Source organism: Sebastes umbrosus, chromosome 15 (genome assembly GCF_015220745.1).
Source record: "Sebastes umbrosus isolate fSebUmb1 chromosome 15, fSebUmb1.pri, whole genome shotgun sequence".
Lineage (NCBI taxonomy): Eukaryota > Metazoa > Chordata > Actinopteri > Perciformes > Sebastidae > Sebastes > Sebastes umbrosus.
In genome coordinates, this window is record NC_051283.1 from 7,293,686 (window position 1) to 7,313,520 (window position 19,835).

At 40.4% G+C, this 19,835-nt stretch overlaps 1 protein-coding gene across 3 annotated transcripts in view; it reads left to right on the forward strand.

The window, feature by feature from the left end:
* Window positions 1-990: 990 nt before the first annotated feature.
* Window positions 991-19,835, forward strand: part of LOC119503448 (solute carrier family 66 member 2) — a 37,240-nt gene continuing 18,395 nt past the window's right edge. The window contains exons 1-5 of one of the 3 annotated variants that reach the window (XM_037795252.1): window positions 991-1,241; window positions 1,650-1,969; window positions 2,943-3,076; window positions 6,773-6,823; window positions 17,514-17,730. In XM_037795252.1, coding sequence (XP_037651180.1) covers window positions 1,767-1,969; window positions 2,943-3,076; window positions 6,773-6,823; window positions 17,514-17,730 — 605 coding nt within the window. In that variant the 5' untranslated portion in view covers window positions 991-1,241; window positions 1,650-1,766. Of the gene's footprint in view, window positions 1,970-2,942; window positions 3,077-6,772; window positions 6,824-17,513; window positions 17,731-19,835 lie in introns of all 3 variants that reach the window. The other 2 variants (XM_037795253.1, XM_037795254.1) reach the window with 2 other exon arrangements.

Genomic DNA, 19,835 nt, shown 5'->3' on the forward strand with positions numbered 1-19,835 from the left:
TCCTAACTAATAATGTATTCAATAATGTGTATCGCTGGTGATATCATTATTTTTCAAAGCCAAAGCTTAATAATAAATAGCCGTGTATATCTATACTGTTCCAAACTGCTGACACAGTCAAGCTGCACGTTTAGAAATCTTTGTCTAGAGCTGTTGACCACTAACTCGATAGTATTAGGTAGTGTGTGTGAACTATCTTCAATGAGTCGAACATCTTTGTCGTAACTAGTGATGGGAATTCCGGCTTTTTTTAGTGAGCCAGATCATTTGGCTCAGCTCACCAAGAAGAGCCGGCTCTTTCGGCTCTCAAACGGCTCTTCGTTTTACCTCTTCTGCCTTTTATAATTCAGCCAAATTTAGCGCTGCTTTGACCTATGATTAGTATGTGTGCTCATATATCACTTAAATTATTCAATATAATTATACTAATCCTTATAATTTCCAGAATACTATAATTTTACATGCTGCTTCGTTTCCGACTATCTCTCATCTTGTCTGCTATTGGCGCACCGCACTCCTCTCTCTCTTTCTCTCCTCCTCTTCCTCCTGCTCTGTACCTGTAGACCGCTAGCGCGCCAGCGTGCCCCGCACCCCCGCTCCTCCCTGCTTGTCTGTCATCACCTGATTGGTCCCACGGACGTCAATAACACAACATTCAGTCACAGTCAGTGCATGGAGTGCCCGTGGCGCGGAGAAGATCATACTATCATTCTGCCTTGAATTAGGTCGGCTGTTGCTCAGAGGGTAGAGCAGGTCGTCCACCAATCGGTAGGTCAATGGTTCGACCCCCGGCTGCTTGAGCAAGACATTTAACCCCGAATTGCTTCCGAAGGCATAGCCATCGGTGTATGAATGAGTATTTAGATTAAATCCTGATGGGCAAAGTTGGCACCTTAGCAGCCTCTGCCATTAGTGTATGACTGGGTGAATGCTGACATGTAGTGTTCCGACCGCTTTGAGTGGTCGGAAGACTAGAACTGCTATATAAAATGCAAGTCCATTTACCATTTGAATTAATAAAAAAAAAAAAAGAAAAAACGGCTCTCGGACGGGAGCTGGCTCCTATCGTTCACTTACAAGAGCCGGCTCTTTGAGCTGGCTCGTTCGCGACCGACACATCACTAGTAGAGACACGTCACGTGTTACGTTTCAGGAAGTGTGGGCTCGACCACAGAATAGAAACCGTTTCTGCTAGAAACACAGTGAATATCGGCCTTTCAGTGAGGAAACAAGTGTCATACGTACGTTTTGTTTCAAGTGTCCTGCAAATTTCAAGGGCTTTTTTTATACATTTTTCAGGAAGCTTGTGGGAGTTTCCTCGTCTGAGTTTGCTGCAGCATCAAACAACGCCAGCTAGCTTCAACTAGAAGTGTTGACTTTCTTTTAGACTGGTGGGGCTCATTGAGCAGATTAACAGCTGTTTCCTCCTCTGCAAACACTACCGCTGCCTTCAGTGAGCGTTGATCTCTCTGTACAGTAGCTAACAGATTGATGTTCACACTGTTTGGACTATTGTTATATCACTGTAACGGTGTCTGATCCACTGCTCGGCTTGTGATGGCGTGGCAGTAGCTGCTGCCTCTTTGTCTGTGTGATCCGTGTTTAAAGGACGATGCATGGATAACACGGATGTTACTCTTCTTATAAAGTCACTACAAGGAACCAGAGGAGGATCAACACCTTATACTTGTCTCCACTGACAGCAGTGACAGCCAGCTGACACAGCTTCTCGCCCAGGTGTTGGACTGACTGGTGATCAGCTGATCATGGAGGATGAGATGTTTGAGCAGATCGTGTTCGTGTTTCACACCCTGGTGTCGTGGATCGCAGCTGGTGCCATGGTGTTTGGTGGGCTGGTCCCTTACATCCCCCAGTACAGAGACATCCGCAGGACCCAGAATGCAGAGGGCTTCTCCACATATGTGTGTCTGGTCCTCCTGGTGGCTAACATCCTGAGGATACTCTTCAGGTAAACAGATCATTCACTGTCTGGTGTGTGGTGTGGTGACAGAGCTCCATTCAAAAATCTACAAATTTAACACTTTTTTCATTATAAGCCAAAGTATATACTTTATGGAACAAGAGTTAGGATGCTTAAAGAAGCAATGGGGTATTCTCTTAAATTCGGCTTAGAGTACATCGTTTTAGGAGCTTTCATTGCATTGCTGACACCTACTGAAGTGGTGGATACACATCATGATCAACAGATGAACCACTCACACATGTTACCCCTTACACCAAGTTAACTGAATAACAGCTGCAGGTGGATTGGATGCATGCTGAATTATGGTTTCTAATTACTCATAAAGGTCTTACATTGATAGTTGCATTTTTATTTAATAAGTTAAACTGGTAGGCAAAAGCACACAGGTCTCTAACTAACAAGAAAAACCTCTGAAAAACCAAAACACCAAAGAAAAAGTACAGTGGGACCCTTCTGGGATCATTTTTGCAGGGGTAAACTAATTGCTTTCTTCTTATGATATATTTCTGGAGGTTAAAACACATTTCACAAGCTGTTGCAGCAGCTAAGTACCATAATTTTATTGAGGCTGCCTTTACCGCAGCACAGATTCTCTAAGAGAGATAGAGCTGCAAAGATTTAAAAAATTCTCTGATTCCAGCTTCTTAAATGTGAATATTTTCTGGTTTCTTTACTCCTCTATGACAGTAAACTGAATATCTTTGAGTTGTGGACAAAACTAGACATTTGAGGATGTCGTCTTGGGCTTTTAGGAAGCACTGATCGACATATTTCACCATTTTCTGACATTTTATAGACCAAACAACTAAGAAAATAATCACCGACAATGAAAATTATCGTTAGTTGCAGCCATAAAGAGAGCTATAAAATCAAGAATGTGTAGTATTCCTGGTGGCAAAGCCTCATGCCTGTTACGTTGCATAGTAACTTCACACATTCTTCTGTTTCTCTCCATCAGATTTGGCCGCTACTTCGAGACACTGCTGCTGTGGCAGAGCATCATCATGATCGCCACCATGCTCATCATGCTGAACCTGTGCACCAACGTCCGCATGGCCACTGAACTCAACACCAAGAGACGCGCCTTCATAGGTCAGTTACCCTCTGCAGGGCCTCTTCACAGTGCAGATAAAGCTCTCTGGTTATCTCAGGCTACTGTGTGAGGAAGTGTGTGTGTGTGTGTGTGTGTGTGTGCTTTTAAATGCCGCTTCCAATGTTATGTGCATGAAAGAGCGAGTGTGTGTGTGGGAGTGTGTGTGAGCGAGGGTGAGAGAACGTGTGATAGAGATGTGATTGTGTGTGAGAGTATAAAAATATCCGAGAGCAAGCGAGAGTGAATGTGTGTAGGCAGGTGCATGTGTGAGAAATGTGAGAATGTGTGAATGATTGTGCATGAGAATGTGTGAGCATGTTGTTAACAGGTCTCCTTACCTCCCAGTGTGAGAGACCACTGGGCCACTCCTTAAAGTGTTTGAATAACAATCCAGTTAAACCAGCTCCAACACATGTTGCAAACTACAAGTGGACTTTGCCCCTTAACTATACAGGATGTGTTTGTTAAAAGATGATTCAAAACTAATTGTCAAAAATCAGCCCTCTAACTGAAAAACAGTGGCTTCATACTGCACCTACTTGTAAATGAACTGGTATTTATAGCTGTTTTAAAAATGCTTGAAAGCACCACATTGTTTTCATGCAAATTCTCTTTATTATTGTTATTACTATTTCCAATTTTCAATTAGTAGACAGGTACCTGTCTAAAGTAGTTGATAGATGCCTAATTTATTGGTCCAATATTATAATCGGTAGTTTAGTTTTGAAAAGGTATGGCACTTTTTATTTTTCTGGTAATACTAATACTTAGTTACAACTTAGTAATTGATCAAACTCTATCTGACAAAGTGAAATAATCCAAAATATCCCCATTTCACTGGACTGAAACTACGATGTCAAACAGAAATCAAAACCTACAGCCAGAGGTGGGTAGAGTAACCAAAAACTGTACTCAAGTAAAAGTACTGTTACTTTGCAAAAAAAAGTGCTCAAGTAGAAGTAAAAGTAGTCATCAAACTAACTACTTAAGTAAGAGTACAAAAGTAAATAAGTAAAAATACTTTAGTAGCGAGTAACTTAAATAAAAAGTATATATAATAAAAATAAAAAACACTGGCACACTACTGTCTTTTCTCCCAAGTCTTTTATTTGTAGCTTCAGCCATGCTGAATTTGAACGGAGTCATGTGGAGGCGTGTCTGTGATACGATAACAGATTAATAAAAGTAGCGTGATTAATGCATCCAAATGTAACGGAGTAAAAGTAATTATTTTTCTCTAAAGATCTACTTGAGTAAAAAGTATGCTGCTTTCAAACTACTCTGACAAGAACAATTTACTCAAAAAAGCTACTAACGGAGTAAGTGTAACTCATTACTAAGCATCTCTGCCTATAGCGTGTCTTTCTTAACAGCCTTATAAAGTTAATGAATACCCTCCATGTGTCAGCCACATTGGATCCTGTTTTTTATGTACATCCTTTTGCACACAAATGCATTCCTCTGTGGTTTTCTAAGAGTCATGTGTTTTAAACTGGTATCACGTGTGGTATGCAGCAGTGCTCTGTACTCCCATTCCAGGATTGGATGTTTCAGTTATGCTTCCCGTCCCTGTGGCAGTCTGAAGAACGGGGAGGGGTAATGAGTGCAAATGTGCGTACAGGTTCTAGAGATTAAATGAATGAAACCCTGGAATCCAGTACAGAAAGCTGTACAATACTGTAGTCTCCATATAGCTGTAAGCCAGTCTGACATCTTGACAACCAGTGTGAGTCAGGAAAAATGTCGACCATTAAAATATAAATTTTCTAGACAGCTTCTAACACAGAATATTGAATGTGCTACTATGCAGCTGAGGTGATTTCTTTATACATGTGTTGTATGTATGCATTTTGTAGTCATGATGGCATACATTTTTGTTAGTGGAAAAATGACGCAGTCGCTGTCAGACATTTTAAAACTTCCAGAAAAGTTGAGCTGTGAAAGCTCCACTTAAAGGAGCAGTTTGTCTTTTTGAGAAATACACGTCATCGCTTTATTGCCAAGAGTTAAATCAGAAGATTGTTACCACTCGTATGCCTGTCTGGAAATTATTTACAGCTAGAGTAACAGCAAGTTGTAGTTTTTTTTACTTCTTACTCTTTATGTCAACTTCTGGTACAGTACAGATCATGAAAATAGGACAAAATAATAATATTCAAACCTCCATCTTTGGTACGGTGTTCTATTATACTACTATATGTACATTTGTGCTATCTTTCCTACTTATCCAGGCACTTGTTACAAAGTACTCATTATAGTCCATATTACCAAAGTACTCATTACAGATCATATTAATTAAGTGTCCATTATAAACCTTATTATCAAAGTACTCAAGTTGTAGTCATGGTAAACCGGTTATGTGCAGGATTATTTCTGTAACTTCTTGAAGTCAATGTGAGGTTTCCAGTGTACGTGAATAAGAAATCTTGGTTTCAAATCTTACATTTTTCTTGATAACATTAAATAGGTATGACTTAATAAGCAACATAAGCAATAAGCAACAATCAAAGTTAAAGTTTAAAGGGGAAAAAAAAATCCTGTATAATTAACAATTTCCGAATCAAAAACTGAAGCTAATCAGGACTGTGTGTGTGTGTGTCTGTGTGTGTGTCTGTGTGTGTGTGTGTCTGTGGTTTGATTAACTGACAGTGACCTGACCAACAAAAGCAAACTGTTTTAACTTTGGCAAAAAAAACAGTGTCTTAATGTCGGACCAAATCGCTCGTAGTAAGAATATGTTTTCAGGGCCTTTTTAAAGGGATAGTATTGGATGTTTTGAAGTGGGGTTGTATGAGGTACTTATTTATAGTCAGTGTATTACCTACAGTATATGGCGTACGGCACGCCCCCAGTTTGGAGAAACAGACAGGAGTTACCATACGGGGAGCAAAGCGATGTACTGCTGTGAATGGGGGCAGCAGCAAAACATAAGCCTCATCTAAAAAAAATCAATATCAGTTTAAGTGTACGCTATATTTAGAATATTTTCACCTCTTTATCTTGCCGTCAGACAGCCCTTTCCGACAGGGAACTGAACTGAAAGTGAAACTTATCTATGCTCTCTTCAAAGCCACCAGACTTCGTTAACAAAAACAGTATAGATAAGTTTCACTTTCAGTTCAGTTCCCTATAGGAAAATATAGCGTACACTACAGAGTAACAGATTTTTTCAGGTGGACCTTTCTTTTAGGTTGCTAAAATATGTTTTGCTGCCGTCCCGTCCACAGCAGTACATTACTTTGCTCCCGTACGGTAACTCCTGTCTGTTTCTCCCAAACTGGGGGCGTGCCGACCGCCATCTACTGTAGGTAATACACCGACTATGGATCAGTACCTCATACAACCCCACTTCAAAACACCCAAACCATCCCTTTTAAGGTGCAATGATGCCAAGGATACTTGAACAAACATTTCCATTGGGAACACTGCTGCCCCTCTGTGGTCTTTTGCAACCAAATGACAGATTAGTTCTATCACTGTAATCAGAGATATAACTAGTCACACAAGCAGTATAGTTTTACAGTGTAACTCATGATGACTTGAAATGTCTGACCAACTGTCACACAGTATTACGAAGTCATGCCCAAGTTTCAGTAACCTGACACATCTCAGGTCAACTTTGGCATTGCTGAAAGTCTCTCCCTTCCTTTCCCTGTTTTTTTTTTTTGTTGTTTCTTTATTTTTTTCGTCTGTAGCTACAGACAGTAAGGACGAGGAGATCAGAATCCCTAAGAGGCTCTTTCTGGGTATGTACAGAACTTACTGTGTCTGCCATGAAACATCAGTTGTAGTTCACCTGCCTCTCCATCTCTGTGTCTCTCGTGCATGATGACCCCCCGTGTGGCTCTGATGACTAACACCATTTACCACATGTCTGGATGAAGCATGAGCCCATTTCACCCGCATGTAGTCCCGCTGTTGCATCCATTGTTTGATTCATGGAGCACATTTAATGTCAGTACGTTGTAGCCATGCTGCTGTGATGCTTTCAATGCATGTTACACTTCACACCCTCAGTGCAAATGAAGGATCAGCTTTCATTGGAATAGAATCTGTGTGGATGTGATTTTTGCATGTATTGTTTGTGCTTAATTCTGTCATTTATAGGAAATGACAGATTAGGAAGAAATCAAAAGCTCAATCTGCACTCACATAGACAAGTTATTAGTTATCAGTGATTTGGACTAACCTGTTGATAGTACAACTACTGACATATTGTAGCTTTTTTAACTTTATGCTTTTGTTTTTGCAGTTTGAAATGATTATTTGATATTAACTCTCAAACCAAATGTGTGTTTAATGACCCTTAAACTGATGCATGCTTATTATTATTATCATGCACTGAAATGTGAATGTAAAGCATCTTTTTAATGGCTGATTCATGCAAATTGATGTTGTCTTCTAACCAGCAAAATCGTTTTTTGAACTACACTTGGTTTCAGCACAATGCCTCTTTTTTATAATTTATATGTAAAGAAATCTGTGGGGGTAGGGTTTACCAAGCTAACACAGTCGCAGATTATATCATTTTTAACTCGATATCTTGCATTTTCAAGCTTTCTGAGAGGATAGTGACATTTAAACATAAAACATACTGGTGTCTAATTTAAGAATAAGGCCGGTGATATTCTACATTTCTCTTATTGTCAACAAATCCAATGAAAAGAACAAAACCAACAATTCATTGATCCACTAACAAGTATTGCCTTTTTATCCAAAGCCTGACATATCTTATTCCTCTGTGCCATAGAGCTCCATTGTTATCCAAAAACTATTAAAAACATATCCAGAGTAACACACACACTGTAGTTTAATTTCAATCCCACACACACACACACACCGTCCTGCTGTTGGAATACTCACTGTAGAGGTCAAAATGTGTATTAATCCACACCTGAAAATAGTCCCCAACAAATGCACTTTTTTTGTCCTGTTTGAGTAACATTTGCAGAAAACTACAGTGTCCAGACATTAAAGAAAACGGATTACTGATTTCAGAAGAATCCTCGATTTTATGACCCGTTTTTAAACGTTTAAATCTTCAGTGGAAAGAAATGGGCTTTAAGTGGCACAGCAGATGGAAGGGAAGTAGAAAAGTACCTTGAGGTGGACTAATGCATTGTTGGTTTTGGTCTTTTTAATGGATTTGTTGACAGTAAGGAAAATATTGAGTAAAAGGCTTAATCTTTAACAGCAACTTCACATTTAGTTGCCCAGTCACACAGGCTGCCCAGGTAATACAATACAAAAAAAATGAAGCAGCTGAATGCTAAGGGAGTTTTTATATTATTATGTTACACCTGTGGTTTCCCTACTGTGTATTGTCAAAGTGTGTGCTGTGAAAAAAAATGTATTGAGTTGTGGGTTGAGGTGCAGCTCATGAGTTTGATCCTGTAGAAAGCCACTCATTTAAGAGGCTTTGTCAGTTGAACTGAAAGGAAACCTCTATAAGACCACATACCAAGCTTCCTGCTTTACAAATGCTAGACGTCACCTGACATCACCTTGTGACCTGCATGACCAAAAGCAGAAACGCTAATCGAAAGAATACATAATGCACTAATACTGCTAATGCTACAGTCCCATGATGCAATGCAGAAAGGAAATGTAGGCGCTACTCACAGCTGCACAAATAATACAACTTTTAGCTTTTTTGTCAAAGTTGAATTGGCACTTCTAAAGTAGCAGTTTGATTGATCTCTGATGACGCATGTCACATTGTATACAGTAAGTTTGCACTATGGAATAAGGACACATTATTAGTGAAGAAAGGGCTGTTGTTCCTGGTGTGGACACTAGATGGCAGTATGACACAATATTTGTATGATGTGAAGAATCAACAGAGGAGCTCAGCAGCCTATAATATATTACAAATTCTCCTCTTGGGACTGACTAATGCACACTAGATTTCTAAGTTTTGTGCTGGTTTGCACACTAGATATTTGGTATTGAGATGCTGTTTTGTACCCTTTTGTTGGATAATTTTAAGAAAAGCTTTAGTTTTCACCAAAATTGTGGCTTTCTGTGGTTCATCCTGTTTGCCTGTTTCTGGCATCAGAAGAGGAGGAGGAGGAGGAGGAGGAGGTGGAGGAGGATATTTCCTTCAGTGCCCAGATGTTGTGCTGCTGGCTCCGTTCTGCCAACGCGTTGAAGCTGGCTTTGCAGCGCCTCTATGATCGGCCATCGATCAGGGAACTCTGCCAACTGCATCATTAGAATTGACAGAACGGCGCGTTCTTTGATCATTGATCGTTTAGTGGAAATATCAAGGGGAAGCATGTTGTAGTCTATTATTGATAGAAGCATGAGGCAGAGGGATGAAGATGTGAAACGGAGCTGTGGATCGGTTTAGACACGCAGCAGCACTTAGAGGCCTGTAGCAACTGTGGTCAGTGGATATACGATCAGAGATGCAGCCGTGGAAAAGCAAATTATAGAGAGCCAACAGTATAGCATATAGCACCAAACTGGTCACAGAGCACATTGTCACTTCCTGCAGTGACTCACCATAGTGTTGTTTAATCAGCAGGGCGCATTCTCAACCTGTACGTCTCTCGTATTGTTCAGATTGTTCCCTTTTATGTTCTCTAAGCCGTCATCATAGCACATATTTGTTCTCATAGAAGCACAGCATCATTATCACACCAGGCACTTCCATCAAACAGCTGGGCATTGACACACAGTTAAGCTGACTTTTAATATAACTACCTCTGATGCCCAAATAAGGCTGTATTATAATAGATATGACTGGCTGTGAACATTTTATTTAGAGACATAGGGTGTAATTTAGCAGCTAAGATAACATCATGTTACTGCTGGTTCAGTTACTGAACATGATGACAGGTTAAAGAGGACCTATTATGTTCATTTTCAGGTGCATACTTCTCTTTTGTGTTTCTACTAGAACATGTTAACATGCTTTAAAGTTACAAAAAACGCTTTACTTTTCTCATACTGGCTGTGCTGCAGCACTTCTTTTCACCCTCTGTCTGAAACGCTCCGTTTGAGCTCCCCCCCACCCCTAACTCTTCCGAAAAGCGAAAAGCCCAGTCTGCTCTGATTGGTCAGCTGGTCCAATGTTATGATTGGTTAACTGAACAAAACTCTTTGGACTCCGCTCCAGCTCTGCTCTAACTAGCTTTGTTTGAGGGTGTGCCAAACTAGCCGCTAGGCAAAATGTGTTACTTGGTGACATCACCACGTTACAGAAGAAAATGCAGGACTTCAATCGAGGCATTTCAGGCAGTTCAGGAGCGGTGTGTCTGTGGGGGAGAGTAACTTTGCAGACCTTTTACATGCACAACAAACTATATAACACACTAAAGGAAAGGGGAAAAGCATAATAGGTCCCCTTTAAAAAGAACACCTATGGTGTGCCACATCTGGGCTGTACAGTATGTTCTAGGTTCTAAGCCGTGTAGTTTTATTTTTCAGACGGGATAAATCTTGGTGTAATAGCAGCTCAGTGTGGTTTATATGGAAGACTGCCTGCTGGAATCCTTTAAGGAGATTAAAAGATCAGATCATTTGGGTGTGTCGGGATCAGAAATGCTGGTGATCACTCAGGTGGAGGTAAAAGGATTTGGAAGGAAATATTTGTAGAAAAAAGTTCTGAGGTGACAGCGGGGAAGGTTTCTACTTTGTCTTATGCGTGCCAGAGTTAATTATTTTGAAGACCTGAGAGAGGACACTCTGATCGGATTTGTCAAAATCTGCAGCAACATATAAATGAATTTGTGTCAGCAGGCAAACCATCAATCTGCTGCTCCGTGATTGCAAATCCTTTATGCAAACTTTAGGGGGTCTGTGGTTTCAGACTCAAGGGTATAGCTTTCCTGTTTGAGGCAGTAGAGCTGTCTGTCGACACCACATCCTCAATTACTTAAAGCTAGTTTTTGATATTTTTCAGCTGTAAACAGCTTTGGTCCATGTTTACTTCCTGTCAGCTACTGCATTAACAAACATTGCAACAGGAAATCCAAAGGAGCCCATTTAGGATGTTTATGTTGTCGAGTTTGAAAAGGTCTATGTAAGGGATAAAGTACAGCGAGCCGGTCAGCGTTGTGAAATAAACCCAGACGGGGCGATGCCGCACCCCGACGCGAAGCAGAGATGTCTTTCATCGACCTGAAGGGGTTTATTTCACAACAATGACCCTCTAGCTGTACATTATCCCACTTATTACACGGCTACTTACTTAAGAAATCAATAATTTGAGACAAAAACGGTCCGCCAGAGTCCGAGTTCAGAACTGTGTCCATAGCAACGGTCTGTTATACATAGCAACGGTCTGTTATACATAGCAACGGTCTGCTATAAAGAAATAACAGACCATAGAACAATGTGATTGACCAATCAGAATGGAGTATTCAATAAAGCTGTGTAATAAAAGCAAATAACAACTGGTTTATTGGAATAGCATCCACAAATTGAAAAAAAGATGCCACTTTTTGTAACCTTTCCCACAAAAAGTAAAATTGACTGTCTCTGCACCGGTTGTGGCCCACTCAAAAAAATGAATCAAAAGTTATCTTAGATCAGGCCTATTCGATTGGTGGCCCGAAGGCCAAATCCGCCCATTTGATCATTTATAAATATAAAAAAAGTAAAAATAATTATAAATTCTTCCAATTTGCGAGTTTATTCCCGTTCATCAACATCACCACTCATGCTGTTGACGCTGTTACGGACTGTTAAAAGCAATATCATTGTGTTTTTATTTAAATAATGTGCTAACATTTTAAATATATGGTTATTTACGTTGTTTGATTTTTAAAAGATCATAATTTTATTAGTAGGCTAATTAGCCCATTCATTAGTTATGTGTTGTTCAGCACAAAAATATGTATTTTGTTTAAAAAGTTTTAACCCAGGCTGTTTAAGCAGAGGGAATTTAGGAGAGTCAAACTGATTTAAAAAAGATGTTAAATGAAATATTGGGTTTATTAAGACAACAACCTGCTAAGATTAAAAAGTGGTATTGGTTTCACATTTCCCTTCCTAGCTTTGCAGATCAGACATAGGAAATGTAAATGTCAAATCTGCCCCTACTAAAAAATGAATTGAATCGTCCTGTCTTAGATTATGTCACAAAGATTGAGTGGTCTCGTACCACAGAGATGTTTGCCTAACGATGTAACAGAGGTGCATGGCAATACAAGAGATTTCCATTTCTTTCTATTGTTTGGTTTATGGCTCATTGCTCTTTCTGGTCCCATTGGGGTCTGCCAGCTTAGAATAAATCACCGTATCCTGTAGTTGCAGCTGTCCCCTCCCTAAGGTAGAGAGTCCTAACTTTCAGCCTCAGTCCTTTTTATAGAAGAGACTACTCTAGGTGGCAGTGCAGAAAAGTTGCTGTGCTTTGGCTTGGCAGTGAAAGCCCATTAGTCATTGTGAAAAAAGCTTCCCTGTCCAAATTTCAGAAATGAAGCTCGTTGAAATCTGAAGTTCAATTTCACGGGCTGTTATAACTGTAATGTTCCTGCTGCTCCCACGGGTTGCTTTTGAGTGACAGCAAGCCATTATTTCAACTACCCCCATAAACTTTTCCCAGGCCTAACTGGAACTGGCAGGGAACAGTTGGTAAACAAGCGATTGAAATGTCCAACTCTGACCCGTGTCTTCCTACACATGTACCACCACTCTGTGGGACTTCAAACTGAGCTGAGCACAAGACGTTTGGCCACCACAGGGAGTCTATTGTATGCAGCTCCAGTCTGTTCCCACACTGTGCTATTGCGGCTGCCACGCGGCACAGGGATTAAAGAGGAGGAGGAGAATACCCCCAGGGTACACAAGTGGCACAGCAAGAGAGAGAGGGTGTATGGCAGCGTATGGCTGAGCTACAGTACTGTGATAAACGTCTCTCTTTTAGCGGTCAGTGTGGAATGGTGTGGATCCGTCTACAAGATGTTGTTTGATGCTGCTCATATTTTGGAGGCAGATTTTGCTTCCATCTTCAAAGTGTGCACACACAGGATTAAGGGTTGGTGACGGCACAGCACTGGCACGAAGGAGTGTGATCACTAAATCATGAGCCAGGAGACGAGGACTGCACAAATAATTGAAAAGCATGTCATAATCACAATGCTGCCATCTTTTTTGTTATAGCCAAAAGTGTTCGTAAGAAAGGTGTTCTGTTCTTTTTGCAGCATCCCTGGCCACCAAATTAAGGTGCAAGATGGGGAAAAAAATGTTTTGAATTTCACTACAGAGGAAATTTCATCTCTCCTCCTCTACTCCCTTTGCCCTGACAGCAGAGACTTGGGGAGAAAAAGGTTAAGAAAAAGTTCTTAATCTTTTTATTTTAAGAACCGAGCAGGTAATCTTGAAGATAAAGTAGTGCGAATGCATATGCAGTCTTGGCAATTATGTCCCCAGTTATTGAGATTACAGCAGGTCACTCTTTGATATTGGTTCATTTTAGAACAAATTAAATGTCTCAAGAAGTTTGAGGTGATGTATTGTAAAATAAAATGTAAGACGGTAAGAAATAACCTACATTTACAAAATAAATGTAGTCCAATTTTGAGGACCTTTTTAAAACGTAATTCTTCTGCATCTCAAAGATTAAATACTGAACTTTATTTATTTCAGAAACATAAGATCAAAACTCTAACACACAGTTGTTTAAAGGAACAGTGTGCAGCATTTATGGGGATCTATTGGCAGAAATGGAATATAATATTAATATGAGTATGTTTTCTTTAGTGTAAAATCACCTGAAAATCGCCAGCCACCGTAGTTTTCCTACACGCTTGGCACACAGGAGAAGTTTCAGTTGGTTGCAATCTGCAACCTCAATGCTTGATGCCGCCAAATCCTACACACTGCACCTTTGAACAAGCTTACATTATATGGAGTAACAAGACCATATACTGTACACATAATAAGTACAGATACATGTCACATTTTTAGCTATTTGGGGCAGAAGAAACAAGCTAACAGACTCACAATGGAGTTGCTTTGGCTAACGTGTTGGTGTTTTGGCCTCCAGTCCAGTTCTCACCCTTCTTTTAGCTCTCTTTTAGGGACTTTACACTGTCGAGTAAATGTGTTAAAGCTAGTTTAACACATGTGTGACACTGTTCTGTGTTTAACCTTGGTCTCTACCAGGCAGCAATCTCCGGTTCTGAAAAGTGAAGTCAATGCTGAAGTGCCTTAAATGTGCATTCTTTCTAACAGCCAGCAGGGGGCGACTCCTCTGGTTGCAGAAAGAAGTCTGATTGTATAGAAGTCTATGAGAAAATGAGCCTACTTCTCACTTGATTTATTACCTCAGTAAACATTGTAAAAACAAGTTTATGGTCTTCTTCAATACAGCATGATGTTCATTTAGTAAATGATGGTCCCATTTAGAGTCAAATAGACCATAAAGCAGGGGATGCTTTAGGGCGTGGCTACCTTGTGATTGACAGGTCGCTACCACGGCGTTGTCCGGTCTTAGTTAATTATTATTAGTTAATTATAACCTTTCTGGTTGCCTAAAAATGTATTGTTCAGCGTTCGGTTGTACTTAACTCCACCCCATCCAACCAATCGTGTCACTTCTGGCTGCAAAAACCAAGATGGTTATGGCCAAAATGCCAAACTTGAGGCTTCAAAACGGCAGTCTACAAACCAATGGGTGACGTCACAGTAACTACGTCAACTCCTTATATACAGACTGTGGTCACTGTGCTCCAAAAGTCTGCTTTTATGTGGAACATTCTTTTAGCTAGCTAACTAGCCAGCATGCTAGCAAACCACAACACTGTAATGCTTCCACTGCTCCTGCCAACTACTACTACTGTATGTGCTTCTCTGTTAAGCTAGGGGCTCAGTGGTATCATCACTTGGAGCCATATATATTAAATGTATCACATGTTCAAGCTGTGCATGCCTTTAGCAGCCAGGTTGGTGTTGAACGCTGCTCTGTTGCCCTCTGATTGCTTCCCTCTGTGTTAGGCTGTTATCAGGCAGCGCCAGCCTGGTGCTAGTTGGCCCAGATTCACAGTCCTCCGCTGCCAGCAGGGCTCCACCACACCAGGCAGCTAACACCTACAGAATAAACACCGCCATACAGTACGAATAACAGCTCTCAAAAGGATATTCTCGGTGTTGATTGTACTCAGAACAGAAATACAAGCCTTGTTATAGCTTTTAAGAACGGTTTTCTTGTTTTTGTTCAACACTGCATTGTGTTGCCAGCCTACATTCTGTATTGTGCATCTTGGTGCATGGAGTGTGTGGTGGGTATAGACAGAAGGCTGTGACCCGGTCTGAATTGCTCTGAGATTTATTCGGTTACCCTTATGGGATTTGTTTAACTTGTCTGTCAGAAAGGAACAATTGGATTGGCTCAAGATTGCAAAGCCAGGTTACCTTGCACACATAACGTGCGTGCCTGCCATGCGTATTCATGTAGAAATGCCATCTAAATGTCAGAATCGGTCAGCATTAATTCTCTAATGAAACAATATTTCATTAAATCAGGAGCTGAAATGTCATAAACGCGTTTATTCTTTCACTTCTCATTTTATCTAGTCTTGAAAAATAACAGGTTTGTTCATTTAGGCGTGGTATTTAGCGGTGCTAAGCGGTGCTTTTCTTTCTTTTTTTTTTGCTTTATCTACTGTATAGGCGCTTCTCTGGAGGCCTATATACAGTAGGCCTCCAGAGTGCTTAGATGTTCCTCTTAGATAAAGAGAGCCTCATTTAAACATGATTAAACAAATTGTCTCTATTGCATTTGGGGCTTGTGTAAATCCCATTTACGATACAGCAGCGAAGAAACATCTTTCGCTCTCAGCCGTGATTAGATTTTCATGATAAACTCTTTCAATGTCTTCTGCTCACACATTAAACCAGCAGATACTTGTGTCCTTTTTTTCCCTCACAGCCTATACCATAAAGATCTGTATAATGGGATTTAGCAGAGAGGAAATTAGAGGTAAAGATGTCTGACATCGCTTATTGTGCCTGTTCCCTCATCAGCTATAGTTAAAGTAATACCTGAGGCGACTGACGCTTTGTGGCCTTGAGAGATATTATCACAGTATGATTAGTATTGGCGGTGTTGCTTATTACAGGAAGCGGGGTTGTTGTGCTCGGAATCTTTATCTAATCATTTCCTCGGAGAAAGAACGCACACGAGAGGTGTCAGGGCAGAGAACAGATTCATCAGTGTCCAGATTCCCACCCAGCCCATTATTACAGTGTAATACTATAACCACCTTCACCCTGAAGTTAAAAGCTTCTGTTTTGCGAGAATCTGCATGAGAACGAGTCCAAATCGTACGCAGTTCAGACGTCCTATTTGTGGCGGTGACATAGTTTTTTCTTTCTGAATACGAGAATGGGATAGTGGGAGTCTTGTGAAAATTCGCACCTCAAATGTGAAGTTAGTTAAAAATGTTCCAATTATAGAGTTTTTGCTTCCTTTTGTTAATACAGCTTAAAAAAGAACAGACAGGATTACTAGGTGATTATTTCCTCAAGTGCTGGAGAAGTGAGGAGAGTGGGAAAATGTGATTGCATGCAAGTACAAAAGAGTAGAAGTGTCTCACAGCTGACTAACGAGCCTGAAATTGAAACAACAATTTGTGTGTTATGAATGTAGAAGACACTATCAAACTACGACTCTTAATATGTGGAACCAACATGTAAAGTCATTACTGAAAGGCACTGATGTAGTATTAATACTGAACTTTTGATGACATCTAAAAGGCTTTTGCAATATTGATTTATAATATAAAATTCATATTCAATGTTTGCCCTGCTTACAAGCTGAAGTTTGCACTTTCACACAGATCTTGTATACACGTTGATAAAAAAATATATTGAGCTTTTTTAATGTCATTTTCCTAGTTACCACTTTCAAGAGAAATTAAGAACTGCAATGATTCATCACACTACCATAAAGTTGAGCAGTGGAGGCTGAAATAATCTGACTTTTAGTCCCCAAAAACACTGGATCCGACATTTCCCATGATGCAACCAATATCATCACATTGATACTCCATGCCTGGTAATTACACGTCTTTCAAACTCAATGCCCCTAGTTTGTAACGCAGGCTTTCTGTTATAAATGTTTAGTTTCCAAACCTAAACTGAGATAACCCCGATGACATCATCAGGGTTATTTTATCACATTTTAAAGAGTTCCCTCCAGAGCCACCAAATTTCGAATGCAACTCTTCCGCTGTGATGTGTCTGAAAAAGTATTTTTTCGTCTCAACCAGTAACAGCATTACTTTTGCATGTTTTTTTTTTTTTATTTAGAACGGCTTTGCTTTACTTTCTTTATTTTTACAGGAACTGTGCACATCAAGTACTGTTTCTGTTGTTATGCCAGTATCAGCCAGCTGGTTGAGAACTGTACTCCCTTGAGTTGTTAAAAGAAAATATGCATTACTGTGTACTCATTTGTGATTTCTCTTTGTTGTGCACTTTTAGACTTTGACTGGAGCTACTTCTGGTTGTGGAGTCGCTTCGTGGACTACATGCAGTGCGTGCTGGCCTTCACGCTGATGGCGGCCTACATCACCTACCTCTTCCTGGACTCTGCGCTGTTCGTGGAGACCCTGGGCTTCCTGGCCGTCTTCACCGAGGCAATGCTGGGCACGCCGCAGCTCTACTGCAACTATCAGAACAAGTCCACAGAGGGAATGAGGTACAGACACACACGACACTGAACATCCTGCAATCATCTATGAATTACAAAAAAAACATTAACGCAAATTTGTTTCAATGCCACTAGTTTCTTTAACACATCAACACAATTTGCATCATATGAAACTAGAAAAGGTAAGGATGCATTGTTACCAACCATGTCATATTAGCTAACGATAGAGGTTCAATTACGCTCCAAACTTGCGCTAAATTTTGGCGAGGAAAAACTGTCATGGCCATTTTCAAAGGGGTTCCTTGACCTCTGACTTAAAGATATGTGAATGTAAATGGGTTCTATGGGTACCCACGAGTCTCCCCTTTACAGATATGCCCACTTTATGATAATCACATGCAGTTTAAGGCAAGTCTTAGTCAAGTCAGCACACTGACACACTGACAGCTGTTGTTGCCTGTTGGGCTACAGTTTGCCATGTTATGATTTGAGCATATTGTTTTATGCTAAATGCAGTACCTGTGAGAGTTTCAGCCCTAATTTCACCACCTTTCTCTCACAATCACCTCTCTAAATCACACAGTCCGTAAACACACTTTGAATGCTCAAAGGTTATTTACTGTCACCTTTCTTTCCTTAACTATTTGGGCCTTGAGTATAATTTACCAACAGTCAGTCTGACGGAAATCAAAACAGAAAGCTTGTTGCATCCTTGATTAATGACAATGTCTCTTTATCCTGATGAGCACTGTTTTATTTATGAGGGCCTCTTCCTGCTGTAGCACACGCTTGCGAGTAATGGCTCCATATTATATTGTCTCACATATGATTATTAACACTGACACATGCTTATTAAGTATTTCTGGCACCTGTCGAGCAGGAAGCGAGGACGAGGCTCCTCCTGACAACTGTTTATTATGCTAACATGACAGTTGACCCTCTAGTTTTTCTGAAAATCAATATGCTAATGAGGCATTCTGCCTCGCTGTATCTACTGCCAATGTATCATTTTGGCACATTAATGATGATCCGTTGATTAATGCATCATTTGCAAGTCTCAGGCTGTAATTAAAAGGCGTTGACGTACAATAGATTTTTTGAAAGCACGTGCGGTTTCAAAATCTATTCCGCCAGCCCTTCTGAGCTGTAGTCAAGGAAGCCCTGGAAACTGCTTTTTCAAAATAGTATACTCAACTTTAAATGTATAGCACATTTTAAGCAGCCGATGAAAAGCAATGGGGCATAAATGGATTTACAAAGAACCCAACAGCGCCACAAGATTTAAAGTAGATACGGGGTAAAAGAAATCCGATAAGGAGAAACGTCGACGCTGTAACAAAGTAATTGAAGAGATGAAACTGATAACGTATATGTATTAAAAGACTTGTGAGGTTTTAGATTGTCTACAGAAGACACAGTCTTGATAAAAAGCTTCATCTCGGTGTGTGTCCTGCCTCGGAGCAGTGTGTCCCCCCTCCCTTTCTCTCTGCTGGATGGCTTCCTGCAGCAGACAGATAACAGAGCTCCAGCAGGGCTTCCTGTCCACTTAACCGGCCATGACAGCTCCCACGCTGGGCTTTCCGTACCCTCTCTGTCCTATGCCTTATTTATTTTTGATTTTTTTTTTTGTTGTTGTACTTCCTACCCACCCGACTCTGTCTACAGTATGTGCTTACAGGAGCAATCCACCCTCGGTTACTCTTGTATGGCTAAGTCTGGTGGATTTCATGCTATGTTTATCAGACTTTTTGGTGGTTTCAGACTTTCCATGAAGTTATTACTCAGTTGTTTTCCATGGTTTCCCAACTGCCCCCTCTTAGTCGACTAATCAGTCGTTTTGGTCTCAGTCAACTCAGATTTCTTTACTCGGTTACTTTTTTCATGCTGAATGACATAGTTCCAAGAAACTTATGAGCACATCTCTGGTAAACACAAGATTTAAAGTGGTGCTTTAGTGTGATTCTTTGTGGAGAAACTCTGGCGATTAAACTAATTGATTAGTCGACAGAATCGTGTGAGTGTTAGTCGACTAAGAATTTCTTTGGTTGAGAACAGCCTTAAATGTATTTCAACAAACCCCCCAGACAATGGCTATAAACAGGGTTTCAGTCAGGGTGTACATAAAGGTATATATAAATATACTCTATACTCCA